The sequence below is a fragment of the Talpa europaea genome, assembly GCF_964194135.1.
Source record: "Talpa europaea genome assembly, chromosome: 10".
Lineage (NCBI taxonomy): Eukaryota > Metazoa > Chordata > Mammalia > Eulipotyphla > Talpidae > Talpa > Talpa europaea.
The window spans coordinates 111618451-111636752 of NC_140077.1; the positions used below are offsets into that span (position 1 = coordinate 111618451).

The 18302-nt window shown below is 46.3% G+C and overlaps 1 protein-coding gene across 2 annotated transcripts in view; it reads left to right on the forward strand.

The window, feature by feature from the left end:
* The window catches only part of RNF150 (ring finger protein 150), a gene marked incomplete at its 5' end in the record, with an annotated part of 123084 nt that overhangs the window by 75972 nt on the left and 28810 nt on the right, over window positions 1–18302 (forward strand). For both annotated transcript variants that reach the window (XM_084244789.1, XM_084244790.1), the window contains 3 exons: window positions 1594–1844; window positions 5247–5318; window positions 6183–6265. In XM_084244789.1, the coding sequence (XP_084100915.1) occupies window positions 1594–1844; window positions 5247–5318; window positions 6183–6265 (406 nt within the window). The remainder of the gene's footprint in view (window positions 1–1593; window positions 1845–5246; window positions 5319–6182; window positions 6266–18302) is intronic.

Sequence of the window (18302 nt, forward strand, 5' to 3'; positions counted from 1 at the left end):
AAATATCTACAAAATAGCCACAGTGCCAGGATGAGCCTCACCAGGTCAGGTCAGTTCAGTCTACAAAGATCATATTTCTGTGCAGACAAAACCTGCCAGCAGCCTAAATCCCTCGCAGAAACCTCAGACCACACTCAGCCCATTAGCCAAAGTAAACATGAAAAGAGAGGCAGCCTCGGAATTGTCAATAAATTCTGTAAAGTTGAAATTGAAGCCTTCGGGTTCAGTAATTCCCAGAAATAACAGCCGAATCTAAACACGATGTGGCTTTATGGGTTTACAGTAGGATCAATGTAAAGGTTGTAGGAGTTTTTAAAAATACAGAATTGACGTAGCACACACAGACCCTTTTGTGCGGGGTTAGCTTTTAAAGTATTTATTCAGCCTAAGTGAAATCCCATCAAGGAGTTTAGGATTGAAAACCTGCACAAAGATCAAGGTCCAGTGAAAGCCCGAAGTAACTTCTAAGAGACTGACAACAGCCCGAACAAATATAACCCGCTTGTTCCACCTGCTGACCGACTCGGCATGGACCACGGCCAGCTCTGAGCAGTGGATGGAGCAACGGTTAGTCTTGTCCAGGACCTACAACATATTAACGGCATCCTCATTTGCTCCCTGCAGTGTGCAGGGACTCCTGGTAATGAGACATGTCCCCGTGGAAATGAGGCCCATGAGTTCTGCGGGCATTATTTGAATTGGTGGGTGGCGGGGGATTTCCTGAGAACCCATCCCAGTGAGGCTGATGTTCTGTGCATGCAGCAGTCACGTAGGCGTGTCCAGTTGCTTCACTGGATCTTTGCCGAAACCACTGGCTGAGGCTCAGGGACTCCCCCCACGACGCTGTACAGGCCCCACAGCCTGTCACGAAGAATAGGACAGTGACCAGCTAACTCAGCCCAAGGGACTCACCCTTTTCCCTTCAAACTGTCCAGCTGCAGGGGTGTCATGGTGGGAATATTTGAGGGTGGAGGGAAAATAATTTCGGAATTGTCTGTCTGGCCTCCCTCGTCCCTTGCTCGGCCAGATGGTCCCCCACAGCTGAATACACCAAATCAGACTGAGCAGGAAATAGTTCTGAGAGCACTTTGTGTTGGCAAATCGTGTGAGAGTCTTTAGGACGCCTTATTTTGGGCAGCTTTGGGTATTTGCTGTGCGAGAAAATCGCCGTGGGAATGCTGGAGCTCTGTGATCAAATGTTCTCGGTGTCTGGGGGGCGGTGAGGGGAAGGAGGGTCCCCAGACAGAGGGTGTAAAACTCAGCATTCCACCCCTTTGCCCTGGGGAACAAAGGCCCCTTTCCCCTCCTCCGGGAGATCTTTGAAATGTAACATGTAACTGTCAACTGGACTAGTCGGGATGGGGCCGCCCTGACCAGACCTTGCTGATTCCAGACCATGAGCTCGTTTTGGCTCCGTGCTCAGAGCAGGACAGCAGCCTCGGTGGCTGGAGAGACGCCCCTGGGGTCAGACCTGGCTGCCGGGACCATTGTCAGTTGTCACGATGCCATCATCGTGGGGTTGGGGTTACTTTGTCCAGACCTTTTCCTGTGATGCCCCCTCTCACCTCGCCCCTACTGTCCCTCTCCGGACAGGTGTGGAGGACATCGTGGCCATAATGATTCCTGAGCTGAAAGGGCGGGAGATCGTCAGCCTCCTGGAGCGGAACCTCACCGTCACCATGTACATCACCATCGGCACCCGGAACCTGCAGAAATACGTGAGCCGCACGTCCGTGGTGTTTGTATCCATCTCCTTCATCGTCCTGATGATCATCTCCCTCGCCTGGCTGGTCTTTTATTACATCCAGAGGTTCCGCTATGCAAACGCCAGGGACAGGAACCAGGTAAGAAGCAAAACAGTGAAAAAGAAATTATCAAGAAAGTAAAACCTGTTGTCATAGAAACTTCAGAAAGCTCAGACATTAGCAAGACAAAACCAGAGCCCCCAGGGGAACCCCCACTCAAGGTCAACACCATTGGTGTGTTTTCAGACCTTTTCCAAATGCCCATGTTCTGATGGCTTACTGATGTTGTTCTGTAACACCTAGGTGCTTTGTCCCATATTCCTGCTGCTAAGGTTTTGAATGGTTATTTAATTAGGCACGTAGTAAGAGGGGAAAGGGGAAGCGAGCTGAGATTATGTTAATGGTGGCAATATAATGTGGAAAGAGCCAGGATTTCCTCCTGTGAACAGAAGAAAAGACAGAGTAATTGCTTTTTAAAATAACCTTTAAAAAATTGGAACAGGGCCTCCCCGGTGGCGCAGCGGTTGAGCGCTGGGTTGCGAAGCTGCCCGCAGCCTCTGCAGCGCCGGTTCGATCCCCGGCTGCTCCCCGGCCACCGGAGGAGGGTCCCACATGGCGCGCAGACCTCTCCTGCTGCCCGCTGCTCCCCTCAGCAGTGTACTTCGGTCCTTCTGCCTGCTCTGCTCCCCGCTCTGGCTCTGGTGAATTCTCTCACCCTCCCGCACTTCTGACCGTACCCAGTGCTTAAATAAACAAACAAACAAACAAACAAACAAACAAACAAATAAATCTTTAAAAAAATTTGGAACAGATAACATTTATTTATTTTTTTTTCCCCCAGTAGCAGATTCTCTGTTTATTAAAGGCAGTGTATTATAGAACCCCATTGAGTAAAGGGAATCCTTGGAACATCAGAAGATAAACAGGCAGACTGACTGAAATACACTGCTGAGGGGAGCAGCGGGCAAGTCAGGAGAGGTCTGCCACACCATGTGGGTATCTCCCTAGCCAAGATCAAACCAGCACTGCAGAGGCTGCAGACAGCTTCACAGCGCTGAACATTTTTTTTTTAAATAATAAATTTTATTTCTATATTCCCCATACAATTGCAACCCCCCCATTCTGACCCCAATCCCCCCCCTCCCGCCCCTCACCCCCCAAAAAGTGTCTCTGGTTCATAGTTTTTTTGTTGATTTTTATTTTCGCTTTCTTATAGTTATTCATTTTTCTGGTCCCTTATTTAAGTTTTCTAAGATTCCTGCTATGAGTGAGACCATCCGGTATTTTTCTTTTTCTTTCTGGCTTATTTCGCTGAGCATGATCCCTTCCAGCGCCATCCATGTTGCTGCAAATTGCATGTGTTTATCTTTTTTGAATGCTGAGTAATATTCCATGGTATATATGTACCACATCTTCTTAATCCAGTCAAGAACAGATAACATATTTACATGGCATAAAATGGTGCACAATGAAAAGTAATTCTCTTTCCATGTCTCTCCTTCTGTTATCAGGTCCTCGCCTGGAATATCTTCTCTTCCATGGTATTTTATGTGCTTACACACACACACACACACATATACGTGCATATGCACGTTTTTATACAGATGATAGCACTCTTCACTCCATACCATTATTTTTCACTTCCTCTTGGAAATTCATTCATATCAGTACTCAACCAAGCTGCCTTTTCTCATTTCTACTGACTATTAGCAACTTATTTTCTATACAAGTAACATTAAACCAGCTTCTATCCATAGACATGTCTTCTCTTACCAAACACAAAAAAATTTTTTTTAATCCAAAAACATGTACTTGAGATGTTGAGCACATTGAAGAAGGTGTCTATAAGGTACATTCTAGAGGTTTCATAGCTGGGGAGAGGGTGTATATATTTTAAACGATGATAGATTCTGCCAAGTTATCTGCCCAAAAGATTGCAGCGATTTATACATTTAATAACCACACACTAATAGTTTATACCAGTATAGTTTATAGCTATCATAGCTTCTGCTCTTTCCCCATATCCTCACCAGGAGTATATTACAGCTCTTAAATGCTATGTATGACTTGATTTTGTAAGTCAAAAAATGGTCTCACATTTTTCTTGTAACACTAACACTGAACTTCTTTTCAAGTAAAATTGAAGAAGTGAATGTTTTCTAAATGCTTATAATATTTGACCACTTTTTAATTGAGTTGCTAGCTATCTTCTTATCGATCCATACAAACCCTTTATTAGTCAAAAACTTAGCCCTTTTTGTGATGTAGGATTCGTTTCTTACCCGCCCCCAACTTGTCCTTGTCTTTGATTTATCTATGCGTGTTTGCTATGCAGAAATTGGGGAGTTACCAAGAAACTCAACTAATCTGACAGTAGTAACTGCAAACTGAGGCAAGGACGACGTTTTAAGCTGGAATTACTTAAGTAATTATTTCAATCACTGATTTACCCTGTACAGGTAGATGTAGCTTGCAGGTCTGTCTAAGCATCTGCAAGGATAGAAGTGACGTTGTAGACAAAGCTGTAGCATGAGACCCAGTCTGTGTCCACTACCCCTTGGTATGTGTTCACTCTTTTAAAGAAAAGAAACTTGAGAGTTATTTCCAAAAGGAACAAAAGTAGTGAAAGCAAATAGTAATTCTGTTTAAATGTTTGTCCTACTTAACTTAGCTTTCAAATGTTTGCTGCGAATACTCCCCTGTTACAGAGCAGAAGGGCATGGACCTGAGGAGGAAACACAACACGCAGAAAACCCACAACAAACCCCTTCTCCTTGGCAGAGTCACCTGAACCCTCTCTAGCCCTGCCCCTCGTCTACTCTTCCTAACTGCCCTGGCTCTGTAGATACCAGGATTCATCAGGATAGTAATTTTGTGTATTAGAAAAATGAGTGTATCATGTTTTATGACAAGGACGGTGGCAGTTCCCCGGGTGTTTGCTTTATAACTATTTGTTACACTGAACACGTTTTATGTGTTTCTCTACATGCACTCACTTCACACAAACCCGAACACCAAGGGAGTGCAGCTGGCGTGTAAGAAAGATGGAACAGGATAGTACAGAGCAAATGTAAACCTAGCTTGGGCTAGAAAAACCCAGGTAATCGTTTAAACGTCCAAATTTAAAGGAATGTGCAGGCTATAAGAAAAAAAAAAAAAATGAGAGATGATCATGAAAAAGAGATGACGCTTCTCCCAGCTGCTCCAGTGTGGCTGTCACCACCAACAGACAGAGCGGCTATAAGCAACACATGGCTAAGCCCCTCCTGTCTTTGCCAGTCTGTGCGGCCTTCGGCTGTGCTGGAGCTGCTGGGCAGGAGGTGCTTCTTGGTGACAAAGCTGTGGGGGAGGCCCCACTTTGCACAGAATCCCCCACTTCGCGCCTCTAGGTGCCACTTGTGCACGGCTTCAGGGAGAGCTACCAGGATTTACTAAACACCAGCCGCAAGCGTATCAGGAATGCACGTCTATGTGGCTAACAAGCAGCTTTTGCTTTTTCAGCGTCGACTGGGAGATGCAGCCAAGAAAGCCATCAGCAAGCTCCAGGTCAGGACCATCAAGAGGGGTGACAAGGTAACAGCCTTTTCTCTCTGGTGAGGAGCTTGTTCCAGAAGCTCCCAACCCTCCTGGCCGCCAGGGTAGACCAGAGCACAGGCTGGGGAAGGGAACCCATAGGATAGGCCTCTCAGGGTTGTTCCTGTACCCTGCTCCACTGAGTATGATTTCAGCCACTGATAAAATGTAGACAACAGAGCCGTTGGATTGAAAGCAGGAGAAACTGAAAAGTAACTGTAGGATAAACAGATGCAGCCAGAATAACGTTACTGTACAGAAGAGTTACCTGAAATGTGTCCAGAATGGCTTCCTAGCAGCCAGTGCAAAGGACCATGTTCAGTTGTCAAGCAATATCGAGCTAAAACTTTAGCTTAATAAGCTAAAATTCATTTAAAAGCAATTCCAAATTTAGAGTACTTTTCTCATTACTTTTTCCCCTCAAACAGAGAGCGATGAAAGAATAAGAGCCGTGGCATAAGTAACGTCTTATGGGTATTTAAAGAGATTTAGATAGTCACTTGAAAAAATGTTAGACCACTGTTGTAGAGCTGTATACGTGCGCTCCTGTCAAATGGAAAGATTAAGTATCATTCAGACAAGTCTCCACAAATAGTGTTTCTCACCCTGGAGATCTTGATATGTCCCCTCTAATTCTAATAAATAAATTCTAATAAATAGTGTTGGTAGTAATGATGCATTAAATCATTGTTTCTTTACGGACGCACTTTACAAAAGAAAGAAACAGAAAGAGTTTGGAAGGAGGGGAAACTCGGCCACTGTGCAGAAGATTCAGAACGCTGCACCGAGCATGGGGGGTTCGCTTCGGGCCGGCTCCCGCGGGCACGCTGGCGGGCAGGCTCACCTGCACGATCTCTGTTGCAGGAGACAGAGCCCGATTTCGACAACTGTGCCGTCTGCATCGAAGGCTACAAGCCCAATGATGTGGTCCGGATCCTGCCCTGCCGGTGAGTCACTCAGCCCGGTGTTGTTTTTATTTGTTTGTTATTTTATGGATCGTCAGCCGACACTGATTGTGATTCAGAAGTACAGGTCAGCACCTCCTCAATGGATGTCACAAGCCACACCCACCACCAGGACCGCCAGAGGGCTCCCCCATGCCCCCCGCCACCTCCCCTTCTGTGTTCTCAATTTTATAGTCAGATTTCTAGGGTTCGATATCGGTTTTGTTTGATATGACCCTTTGGTTTTCTCTCTGTATTCCACATATAAGCGAGGCCATTTGCCTTTCTCCTCTGACTTATTTCGCTTGGCATCATCCCCTCCAGCTCCACACACATGGCAGAAGTTCACCTCCTGGCTGGGGTGTGCCTTTGGTCCTGAGCTGGCTCGGCCCTGCCTGGCCACTCGGGCCAGAACAGCCTGCGTAGAGGGCTCTGGCCTTAACAGCAAACAACCTCAGGCTGCTCGTTTTGTATGACCCGTCTCCTAGGGAACATTTTATCTTGTGAAATTAGAATGATTTTTAAGACCCTCTTTATACCAAAGGAAGCCTCCTGCCCCTGGGAGCCAGGACCCAGGATGCGGGATCCAATGAGGGGCCCGAGTTTTCCTCAACAGCAAATCTGAGAGAACAGAAGAATTCTTGATTTTACAAGTGCTATTTGCATGAAGATAATAAATTCCTAAAAATATTTTATGAAGGGTGAGCAGCCAGAAGATGGTCAGAAGAGGATGGGAAGGCAAAGGCAGATTCCACTTGCCTTGATTTTTCACTAACAGTCGCCTCAGATATTCTAGCATCGGGGAGAGGGTGCCAGCATTTGTAGCTGGAGCCATTCCCAGATGATCATGGACTCCCCCCAACTGAAGCGCACCATTGAGTTTTCTGGATCCTCTTTATATAGTTAAAGTTATCTAAATCTGCATGTTTTGATAGTCAAATATTTTTAAGTTGCATCAAAGCTGTCCTCCTGAAGCCGAAAGTCGTTTTTTAGTGTTTTTGCACTTGTGCAAAGTCCTAAAAACACAAGTTAAATTATGCCTTGAAGGCACGGGTCTTCAGGTAGAATAGCTTTCAAATTCTTAGAGTATTTAAGTAAAAAAAAGTAGAAAAAAATCGCACAGCTATCAAGCAACCCATACTTCCTTCCTGCACAAAACAACGCACTTGAACACCCACTAGAAATATAAAGAAATAAAGTAAGTCTTTAGAGGAATGGGTGTGATAATCCCCAAAATGACAAAAAAAAGACCCAAAAAATGTACATCATACTCAAATAGAGGCAGAAATGCGCCCAAGGTATGGGTGGTCCTTGAAATGCTCTGAGGAAAATGCATCTTTAGGGAAGGCCACAGATGCTTGACCTTGCTCAGCCTGTCACAAATCTGGACACTCCAGGAAAGATCTGGGCGTGTCCTCACATGAGCCACTCCAAGCAAGTTCTCTCTCCACGTGACACTAGGCCTGTCCTTGGTGATTTCTAGAGACACTGGCCCAAAATGTAGACAACAGAAGCCTTACAGGGCCTGGTCTCCATCCCTGGTCCTTTTACTAAGGGTTCTCCAAGCCTCATAGTGACAAGCTCGCGTGAGCTCCTTACTTGGCTGCTTGGCGATTGTTAGCGGCCATGAGGCTGCTGAGAATAAAAAATACCCAAGGCCTTGTCCCGGGACGCTGAAGAACTTTACAAACATAATCAGAACAATACGTAACATGACTTAGCTCTGTAATAGACCGTATAAAATAGCTTGTTAGGTGAGGCTCGGTGGTGAGGCTCCTCCCGAGTCACCTAGGGGTGGCGCACTGTGGCAGCAACGTAGCCCCAACATTTATCGGCCCGCCCCACCCCGCTGCGAGCAGTACTGGCTGATTTCAGTGTCTGATGATGATATCTCACATAACTTGAGCAGTATTTTGACTTTCAGGATATATTATTATTATTCCGGGTTGCTTTCACAATATCATTTGGGGGAATTATTCATCACAAGAAAATAGCATTTTAATACTTGGCATTAAAAAAAAAAAAGCCTCTAGGCACCCTCATCATATTGATGCTACAGCCCATGCCCAGCTCAGCGTGGTCTCAGGCTCTGCTTTGTGCGTCGGTATTTGGTTTTCAGCGCTGTCTTGATTCTGCTTGCTTTCAGCTCCTTCCTGTCCATCTGTTTTTATTTCTTTTTTGTGGGCCTTGCCTTTGATAACAAAATAGACAGCGCATTCCTGAGCACAACAGCTAATTACTGTGTGATCTTGGGCTGGCCACCCCGAGGAGCACACACATTTTTTCCATACTGATTTACAAACCAAGTTACTTGCACGCATGCCCCTTGCTGGTTTCTGCCGGACCGTGTGGACTAATGCCATGTTACCAATCAAGTGCCCTGGCATTTGCGTTTTGCTGAATGCCTCCCTCGGGCATGTTATTAAGCCTTTGCTCCTGTGAACACCAGACTTTCTTTCCCATTATTTCCAGGCCGACTCATAGAATTCTTCCTGGCTCCTTGGAGTAAAAGCTGTGACCAAAACTGTGCCCCTAGCTGTCTTCCTCCTCCTCTTCCCTGTGACCTCTGAACCCCGCATGGCTTGCCGCTCCTCTATTGGTGCCACTTAGGGTGTCACCCAGGGAGTTAGTACAATGATCTATTTAAAATTACTCTCATTTTAGCTCTTTTGGCGATGCTTGGCCAAACTCAGATGACATGGGAAATGCCTTACCCTCATGCTGTGTCGCCATGGAGATCACTAAGTTTAGTCCTGCACGGTCACACCCACCAGCCTCCCTGTCCCCTGGAGTGTGGGTCAGGCCCCCTGGGGAGAGCTGGAGGCCCCAGCTCAGGCAGCACACACAGCCCACAGGGCCAGGCATCTCTTAGTTTTGGTTTAGATTTGCTCTTTATACACCACCACAGTGTTTTCCAAGGAGCTTTGGGGTTCCTACAGCGTAGATGTGTTGAAACATACTTTCCGTCTATGTCGGGGCTGGTTTTTGGTGACTCTGTCAGTATTCTTGAGTGTGAGTTTCAGCCACCAGATGCCTGGTGGAGGTTGTATTGTCTTGTCTGGAGAATAAGCTGGGCGCCTTGACTCTCCAGGGCTTTCTGCCTGTGTTGTCTCTGCTGTTCTCCATTTTAACCACCCGATTCAGACACTGGCTGGGAAGGACGGGACCTGTGTGGGCAGAGCAGAAGTCCTTGGTGCCTTTTCTAAGAACAAAGATGTGTGTCTGTCTCTCTGTGCAGACTATGACATGCTTCCTTCTGACTTAACACGATAACATCACCACCAGTTTGCAGGGATGAGAGCTGCTCCTGTACTGTCTTTTCCTTTGATTTTGCAAAGTCTCCTCCACACTTTTACAAAAAATTGAAGATCTCCCTGGTAACACGCAGATGCAGGCCATAAACTTTCTAGTCCCTGACCCTGCCTGCCTCGTTGGCAGCCACAAACACCTGCAGCAAATGTATGTCAAGAAGAGTATGATGTGTCAGAGAGGTGAACCTCGCTCTGAAGGAATCTGTCCAGTGGGGAGGGACAGGACTTGAGATAAGCAATTGCCACAGAAGTGATATGCACAACAGTAATAGCAAAATGGACAAAAATTCAGGGGGACTAATATCACACTCAAGGAAGTTCATAAAGGCTCCAGAGAAAGGGGAATGTCTTCGTATTTTCTAGCAATGGTCCATCTTGCCTAGTACATCCTTGCTGGAGGAAATGTGTAATATGGATTTCACCTGCCTTGCTCCCTCGAAGAGGTAACAACTGTGAACATTTTAATCTTGTGCCTTTGATTCCCTATGCCTGTTCTGGAGTGGTTGCGATGCTGATGTCAACATCATTTAACAGCCTTCTCTTTGCACTTAAGATTACAGGAATTTGCAAGAATTTGCTCAACGTGGTCCTAGATCACTTGTGACTTATGTTGACATTCCTTTGGCCTCAGACTCCCTCTTGGCAGCAGCTGATGAAGTTCTAAGTTGAATAGATCAACCAGACTATGTGGGCGGGGGTGCTTTTGTAGAACCTGCTCCTCTAAAGTCAGGGTCTTTTCAGGAGCCAAGAAGAGTTTTCCACTAAGGTAGAACAGGAACGTGCCTGGTTCCTTTTTGCTTTTTTCTTCAGATCCTGTTGAGGACCTGCGGGCACATCATCACCACACATATACCTACTCTCTCTGTCCACCCCTCTCTTCCCCTGTCCCTCCCTCCCCATCCACACCTCTCCCCCACACTGGGGAAGACAGAAATTCTGCTTTCTGAACCCAGAGCACCATCGGGTTGTATCCCAGTGGCCCAGAGAGGTCAGAGTCCTGCTGGCTTACCATTGTCCAGGTGGGATTGCAAATAAAATCCTCTAAGACTCCAGTTGTTACCTTTGGTAGATGCACCCCAACTTTTAACTTGTTCATAAGCAAAATTCTCCAGATTTTTGTTTTTGTATGTTTGATAGGATCTTAAGAACCAAACTACCCAGGGCCAAAGAGGATTTTTCTACCCTCCTTCCTCCTATTTTGCTTTCTTCTTTTACATTAATGACATCCTTTTTGTACATCTGCATTTTCTAAGTCACCTTAAGTCCTTTCTAGAACAAACATTTCCATGTCTTTAAAACTTTGTCAACATCATTTTTAATTGGTCGATAATAGCCCATATTATTTCACTATTTTCACTATTTTTATGGCGGTGAGAGGGCGGGGTGCAGCCTCCCTGACCATGGCCTGTCTGGGCCTGCCCCGAAGCCTGCTTGCTCGGCCTCTCCGTGTCCTGTTCTCACTGGCTGTGTCCCCCCATCCCACCTGGCCAGTTGCCGCCTCCCTGCTCCTCCTGACCCTCCAGCGTGGCCCCCATATCATGACGCTTCCATGCACCCGAGGGTCCCCACATTTGAGCTCCACACTCTCTCGTGATCCTCCCTCTTGGGTCGGGGAAGTGCTCTCCTTCACTCTCCCCGCCAGATGCAACATGAGATAAGAATTAGAACTTGATTTTAAAAAACGTTGCTGTAATATTTGGAAACTCCAAGAACTATATCCAGTTTTCCAGAAAGCACTAAAAATAGACACTAGCCAGATGTTTTCAACCCAGGGACCCATCTAATTTTCAGATGAATCAAATGAACTGACTGTCTTTGTAGACGGAAAATTCCAAATCCCGTATGAGTAAAAAAGCTGGCAGGCTGCTGGGGTGTGTGCGGGACCCTCCTGGGAGCCCCGAGACACAGGAGCTGAGAACAAAGGATGCTTTCTGGGGCCAGGGACCGGCTGTCCCGGCCTCACTCCGCCCTGCCCTGCCTGTTCCGGAGGCCTGATGAGGAGCAGAGAGTTCCCAAGTTCTTTTTTCCTCTCTTTTTGGAAAGAGTGATGCGTGTTGGCTCATTTTCATAAAGTCCAACTTATCCATGTTATGTAAATTAGATTACCAGGGATCTTATTCACAATGTTTGTTTATAGATGTGATTTTTAAAAACACTTTTAGGGTTTCACAGCCAACTGTGGGAAATTTTGAAAATAAAAGCAAAAGTCTCACCACCAGGAAATAATCACTATTAATATATGTATATTTCAAATGCATGTATATAAACACAAACCACATGCACTTTTTTAAAAAATGTGATAGCCAGATCATTAATACTGTTTTCCATTCTAATTTTTTAAAAGAGACAAATGTGATTTTAACCTGATGAAACATCTGTATTTGTTAAGCAGTACTTCAAGTATTCAGAGGTTGCCTTGACAAGTGGGGGGGGCGCAGACTATTAACAAAATAGCTGAATCTGTAAATGGAATAGTCCCCTTATTCCAAGGTGGGCGGTGTGGGCAGCCTGAAAGGAGCCTGTGGGTGCCTTTCCTCAGGGAGTTCACACCCAGGGTCACGTCCTCAAGCGGGATGTCTGCAGCCCGCACACCAGGTCAGGCTCTCTACCAATCTCTGCACTTACCTTGTTTTTTTTTTTTTTTTTTTTTTTTTTTTTTTTCATTTGAAGTAACATCGCATTGTAACATTATATTAAGCTCTGGGTGTGAATCAATCCAAGTCATCATCTGTATATTTAGTTCACCCCTGAAGTACAATTCTGTCTGTCACCATACATTGATCCCTTTTATTTTTAAAGATTTATTTTATTTATTTATGCATACAAGAGCTGGGGTACAGGCCAGAGTTGCAGGAGGTGAGAGGATTCACCAGAGACAGAGTGGGGAGCAGAACAGGCAGACAGACCGAAGACACTGCTGAGGGAAGCAGCGGGTGCGACAGGAGAGGTCTGCTGCGCCATGTGGGTCAGCTCCCTGGCCAGGGATGGAACTCGTGCTGCAGTGGCTGCGGATAGCTTCATAGTGCTGACACTTAACCCCTTGCACCACCAGGGAGGCCCCCACATTAATCCCGTTTACCCAATTTCCCCGCCCACCTCTTCCCCCTTCCTTTTTGGTTGCCATTAATTGATCTTATAGTCTAAAAGTTTTTATTTCATCCATTTGTTTGGTTTCTCTCTAAACTGCCTGTGAGTGAAATTAGATGTTCGTCTTTTTTCCTTACCCACTCCTCTATCAATGGGCACTTAGGCTGTTTCAAGCTCTTGGCTATTGTAAATAGTGCTGTAGTGAACAGGGACTCAATATCTCTCTTCATATTACTAGGTTTTATTCAGGCAGATACTGAGAAGTAGGATAACTGGATTGTATAGAATTTCTGACTTTTCTTTTCTTGCACAATCTCCAAACTGCTTTCCATAATGGCCACACCAATTTACATTTCCATCAACAGTGCACAGAGTTTCTTTCTCTCCTCATCCTCTCCAATATTTGCTGCTCCTTGTCTTTTTGAATATTAGCACCTCTCACAGGCACAAATATCTCATCATTGTTTTGATTTTCATTTCCCTAATAATAAGAAGAGAGCGTTCTTCATGTGCATGTTGGCCATCTGTTTGTCTTCTTCAGATCTTCTGCCCATTTTTTAATTGGGTGGCTTGTTTCTTTTTTGTTGAGTTTAATGAGTTCTTTGTATACCTTGGATGTTAACACCTTGTCAGATGTATAATGTGCAAACATCTCCCCCTTTCAGTTGGATGACTTTTCATTTTGATGATAGCTTCGTTGGCTGCCCAGAAACATTTGGTCTGAGGTGGTCCCATTTATTTTTGCTTTTGTTTCCCTTTCCACCAGAATTAGGTCCCCCAAAGCATCTCTCAGGCCAATACTATTTATCATTAAAACTTTTCTATTTAACCTCCAAAAGTGTTTTAACTTCTGAGGTTGTTTTAAAATATTGTGGTGGCTGCATCGCAGTTCATTAGAATTTATTTAACTGCTTTTCTATTGGTCAGTATCTAAGTTGCTTCTAATTTTCATCATGATAAAAAAGACCTTTTTTCCCCTTTATTTATTCTTTGAGATACATTCCTAAAAGTAAACTTACGGTGTCAGAAGTGATCTTTAAAGGTATTGATAAGATTTGTTCTGCTTTCCTGAAAGGTGACCATGACATATATCCTACAAGCAGGATGTCTGAGTATTGTTCCTTCAGAACCAAGTAGTACTATTGTAAACACCATCTTCACGTAAAGGTAGCACCTAATTTTCACTGGCATGTCTTTGATTCTGTGAGATAACACTGTTGACTCACAGGAGCTCTTTATATATTATAGCTAATGCTAATTGTCCTTGGTTGTAGGATCCTTCCAAATGTCAGAGATGTTAAATTATGGCAGGAAAATAGTATGAACTAAATATTGTAAAATGTCCTGTTAACTATTGTTAGAATTACCATTTCCCTTTTTTGCTAAGTAGTACATTTTCTAATTTGAAGTTTATGATGCTTCTTAAGAGAAAAATATTGTTACAGAATTTATGAACTTTTGTTTTGACCTTTTTAATTTTTTCCTCCCCCAAACTAAGAGATCATTAAACTATATCTTCCAGATTTATCTGAAATTTGTTCCTGTAACAACCCACTCAACAGTCATTGTTTATAACCATTATTTTAGAGCCTCATTCTTTCAGATATATAATTTTACATACTCTGCCAAACTGAAAGTTATGTGGTATGGTGGGAGTTTAAAATAACACAACTGCCTTGGAAATGTTTGACAGTTCCCAGCAATGTTAAACACACTCCCCTCTAACCTAGCAATTCCATTCTTGGAGGTACACCCAAGAGAAACGAGTGCATGTGTTCACAGCAGAGTTGGACCAGAGTGCATATCCCATTTTATTATACTAGCCAAGAAATGATAATCATCTGAATGTCTAAAGCAGAAAAGTCTATAAACAGATTGTGGCACATTCACAGAATAAAGTACTCATAAATAAAAGAAACAAGCTATTGACATCCATGAAAAAAATATGTTGAGCAAAAGAAGCCAGACACAAAAGAATACATATCTGATTATTCCATTTATGTGATGTACAGTCATAGGCAAAGCTAACTTGTGGGAGCCAAGAGATTGAGGAGGAGCATTCTAGAACTCTCCGGGGTGATGGAAGCAGTGTGTACACACGTACATACATACATACATACATACTTAAATCATATTGCTAAAGATGTGTGCTTTTTATTGGATATTCATTTAAGACAATGGGGGAAATTTTAAGTACCACAGAAACTTTGCTGTGGTCTTGAAAATTTTTCTCATTCTGCACATTGATCAAAATTACATAACATTTTCAAAGTTTGCTGATAGCATTTTCCTAGTCATCTTTCTTTGATGGCTATGTAGGTACTCATGGTCCAAAACCAGCTCTCGGTTACTGTAGGGGATCCCAGGAGGGCCATGAAAGGAGACGCGGTGGTGGAAGAGGAGGCCCCATGTGTCGCTCTGTGTTGTCTGTTCAGCAGAGCAAACGCTGCCTGCAGAGAAAAGTCTTGAACCGTAACGGCCCTGTTAAATATGGCATCCTGACTTCAGCTGTCCCGATGCCCGGCTCCATCAATCACACAGACACGCGGGAAGAATGCCAAGCAGCATCGCTGCCCAGCCAAGTGATATAATTAGACAGGGGTCAGCTGTAAGCACAGGGCCTCCCTCCTCCAGAGCCAAAGAGGCAAGACCCCCCCACAGTGAGGGCTCCTCCTGGGGTCCCCCCGAAGTGCATTCCCCAAAAAGCGATATTCCCTCCATGGTCGCTAAAAAAGACATCGAGTTTGGTGGCAAGAGGAGCCGATGCAATGTCTCACACTTTTAAGTTGTTCTTTTCTTTAACGATGTTTCAACCCAGTGCTGTGGGCAACTGGACAAGACAAGTGGCTGTTTACTATATTACGTTGAAAGCCGCTGCTCTGTTCACAGCTCCCACACACACTGTGCCCCACCGCTCCCTGTGTTCTGCTAAAAGCAAGACTTTCCTGGGAGAGTTGGGCACAGGACCCAAAGCAAAGTCAGGTTTTCTGATTTTTTTTTTTTTAAGATTTATTTATTTATTTATACAAGCACTGGGTACAGTCAGAAGCGCGGGAGGGTGAGAGAATTCACCAGAGCCAGAGCAGGGAGCAGAGCAGGCAGAAGGACCAAAGTACACTGCTGAGGGGAGCAGCGGGCGGCAGGAGAGGTCTGCGCGCCATGTGGGACCCTCCTCTCGTGGCCGGGGGAGCAGCCGGGGATCGAACCGGCACTGCAGAGGCTGCGGGCAGCTTCGCAACCCAGCGCTCAACCGCTGCACCACCGGGGAGGCGGTTTAATTTTTAATTTATTACATCATTGTTAAATTTGGACAGTATTCGATTTCTCCTGTCAGGTGTAGTCCCCGTAGGTCTCCCACTGCCAGAGCACCGTGACGCACCCCCACATCCCCTTGGGGGTCTTCCCTCCCGTGTTGACCCCTCTCCTCCCCCAGCCCACCCTGCCGTGTGCCTCACATCTGTGGTCAGCTGTGGGTTTTGTCTTTTCCCTGACCTGTTGCAGGCTTTCTTGATTATTCCACCTTTAAGTGAAGCCATCTGATATTTATCTTTTTCCTTCTGACTGACTTCTTAGAGTATCATCCCTTCCAGCTCCACCCACGTGGCCCCAAGTGGCATGAGTTGTACTCCACTGTGTCTGTATGCCACATCTTCTGGATCCACTCTTCTGCTTTCATATGCTTTCTGATTTCTTACGCAGGAATCTTGCCACTGTGCTGCTGGCTGTGGGTGGACAACCTCGTCCCTCCTCACCTGCCCCAGCGGGTGGCTCTGCTGGACACCTAGTACCCTAGGAATTTAGTTTTGTCCAAAATTCTGCCCCAGAAATCCTCATCTTGCTCCTTATTATAAGCTCTTGGACATTAAACGCCCAAGAGCCTCCAGGAAACCAAATCAGGTCTGTCCGGCTTTAAGGATTTTACTTTCTCAGCAATGATGGTTACTGGGGCCTGGGGACGGAGCAGCCTGCTTCACAGAAGGGCAGTGCTGGGCGCAGGCACAGCGGCTCTCTACCTGAGAGTGGTTTGCATGCCGAGCGTGGTTTTTGGTTGGTTTGCTTTTGCCCTGTCCGGGAAGGCTCCCAGCGTAGCACATGGCCTTGCAAAACAGAGTAACTACGTTTGTGACAGTAGCCAAGATACGGTTACTGCCGTCGGGGGTCAACTCCTGTCTTTCCGCTTGAGGCTGCCTCCCCATGTGCACCCAGGAGCTGCGGCTTCATTCTGTCCCGAAGCCATTATGTCAGCCAGGCACTTGGCTCACTAGTAGGATGGCGATGGCGATGAACGCTGCAAGGTAACGTAGTACAGTGTGGTGGAAATGGGTGATGCGTGGCCATCTGGGCGGCTGGGTTCGGGACCACAGCCAGCATCTGAGCCAAAGAGAATGCACAGCAAAGGCATGTGTTTCCCTAAGCCAGGGCCATCAGGATGCTAGTGAAGTTCTTTGTGAAGTCACCTGCTTTAGGAGTTGCTGAATGGAATCCCATTTCAGGAAATCAGTGAGAGCAGTTTGAAGTCCTCTGGTCTCTGGGTGGGACAGGGTGGACTGCATCTCCCCTGCAACATCCATCATGCTGTCCAGCCCTGTTCAGGACGCGCCGGCACCGTCGTGGTCAAATGATGGGAAACCAGACACACCGCGATGCTCTAGGCCCCTCGCCCAGGGTACTCCACAGGCCCGTGTCCTTTATCCTTAAAGTGTAGCAACAACCCTCTAAAGGGAGATGCCGGAGGACGATCCTGCCTAAGAGGTGACTGTCAGGGTGTGTCCCTGTAAGACTCCAGCAGAGGGGAAAGGGAACCCCCACACCCTGTTCTTAGCACCCAGGGTGGTCCCCACATGCTGACACCAGCGCCTGCTGGCTGCTGTGCCCCATGTGGGACTCAGAAGAGGGAAAGAACCAACTCTCCCTGGCTGTTGAGAGGAAAGGGGCGGGGTGTCAGGACCAGAAAGGACATCTGAGCCGTAACTTGACATTTGGGCAAGATTTATTTTTGCATGCCAGAAAAAACAAGTATTTTTGCATGCCAGAAAAAACAAGCCATTGCTGAGTGCTGGTGAGAGTGTGGGGTCTGCGAGGAGGCGCGTGGAGGAGGTGATGCCCACCATCCCGGACACCCGCTCCCTGGGGGCTAAGGCCCTGGGCTGCGCTGCAGGCAGGGGGAGCAGCTGACATACTTCAGGCTGGGGAGCAACACCCCATCTGTATTTTAAAAACTGTAGCGAGAGAGAGACGTCAGACTTGATGGAGAAGAGTGTCATGAAAAGTGAACATGACTTTGCGGGATGCTTACTGTTGCCAAGGCGCACGCTCTGGGGGAGGGCCGTGCTTGCCAGGCCACCTCCCCAGAGCCTCTGGGCAGTGGAGACCAGAGGATGAGGCAGCACTGCCCTCTTCACGCTTAAGTCACGCAGAGTCACAGCGACAGAGCCGAGGCCAGCACGTGGCAGCTTGTCCCTTCTGTAGCCAAGGGAGCACAAGGCGCAGGCCCTTCCCTCTGGGCTCGCTGTCCCCAGCCCCGTGACTGAGAGGCTGCCTCCTTGATTGAAGTTGGGGGGGGGGCGTCGTGAGTTGCTCCAGCTCCCACATTGCCCGTGACAGCTCCCTAGCAGGGAAGAGGTGATGACGTGTAGAGTTGG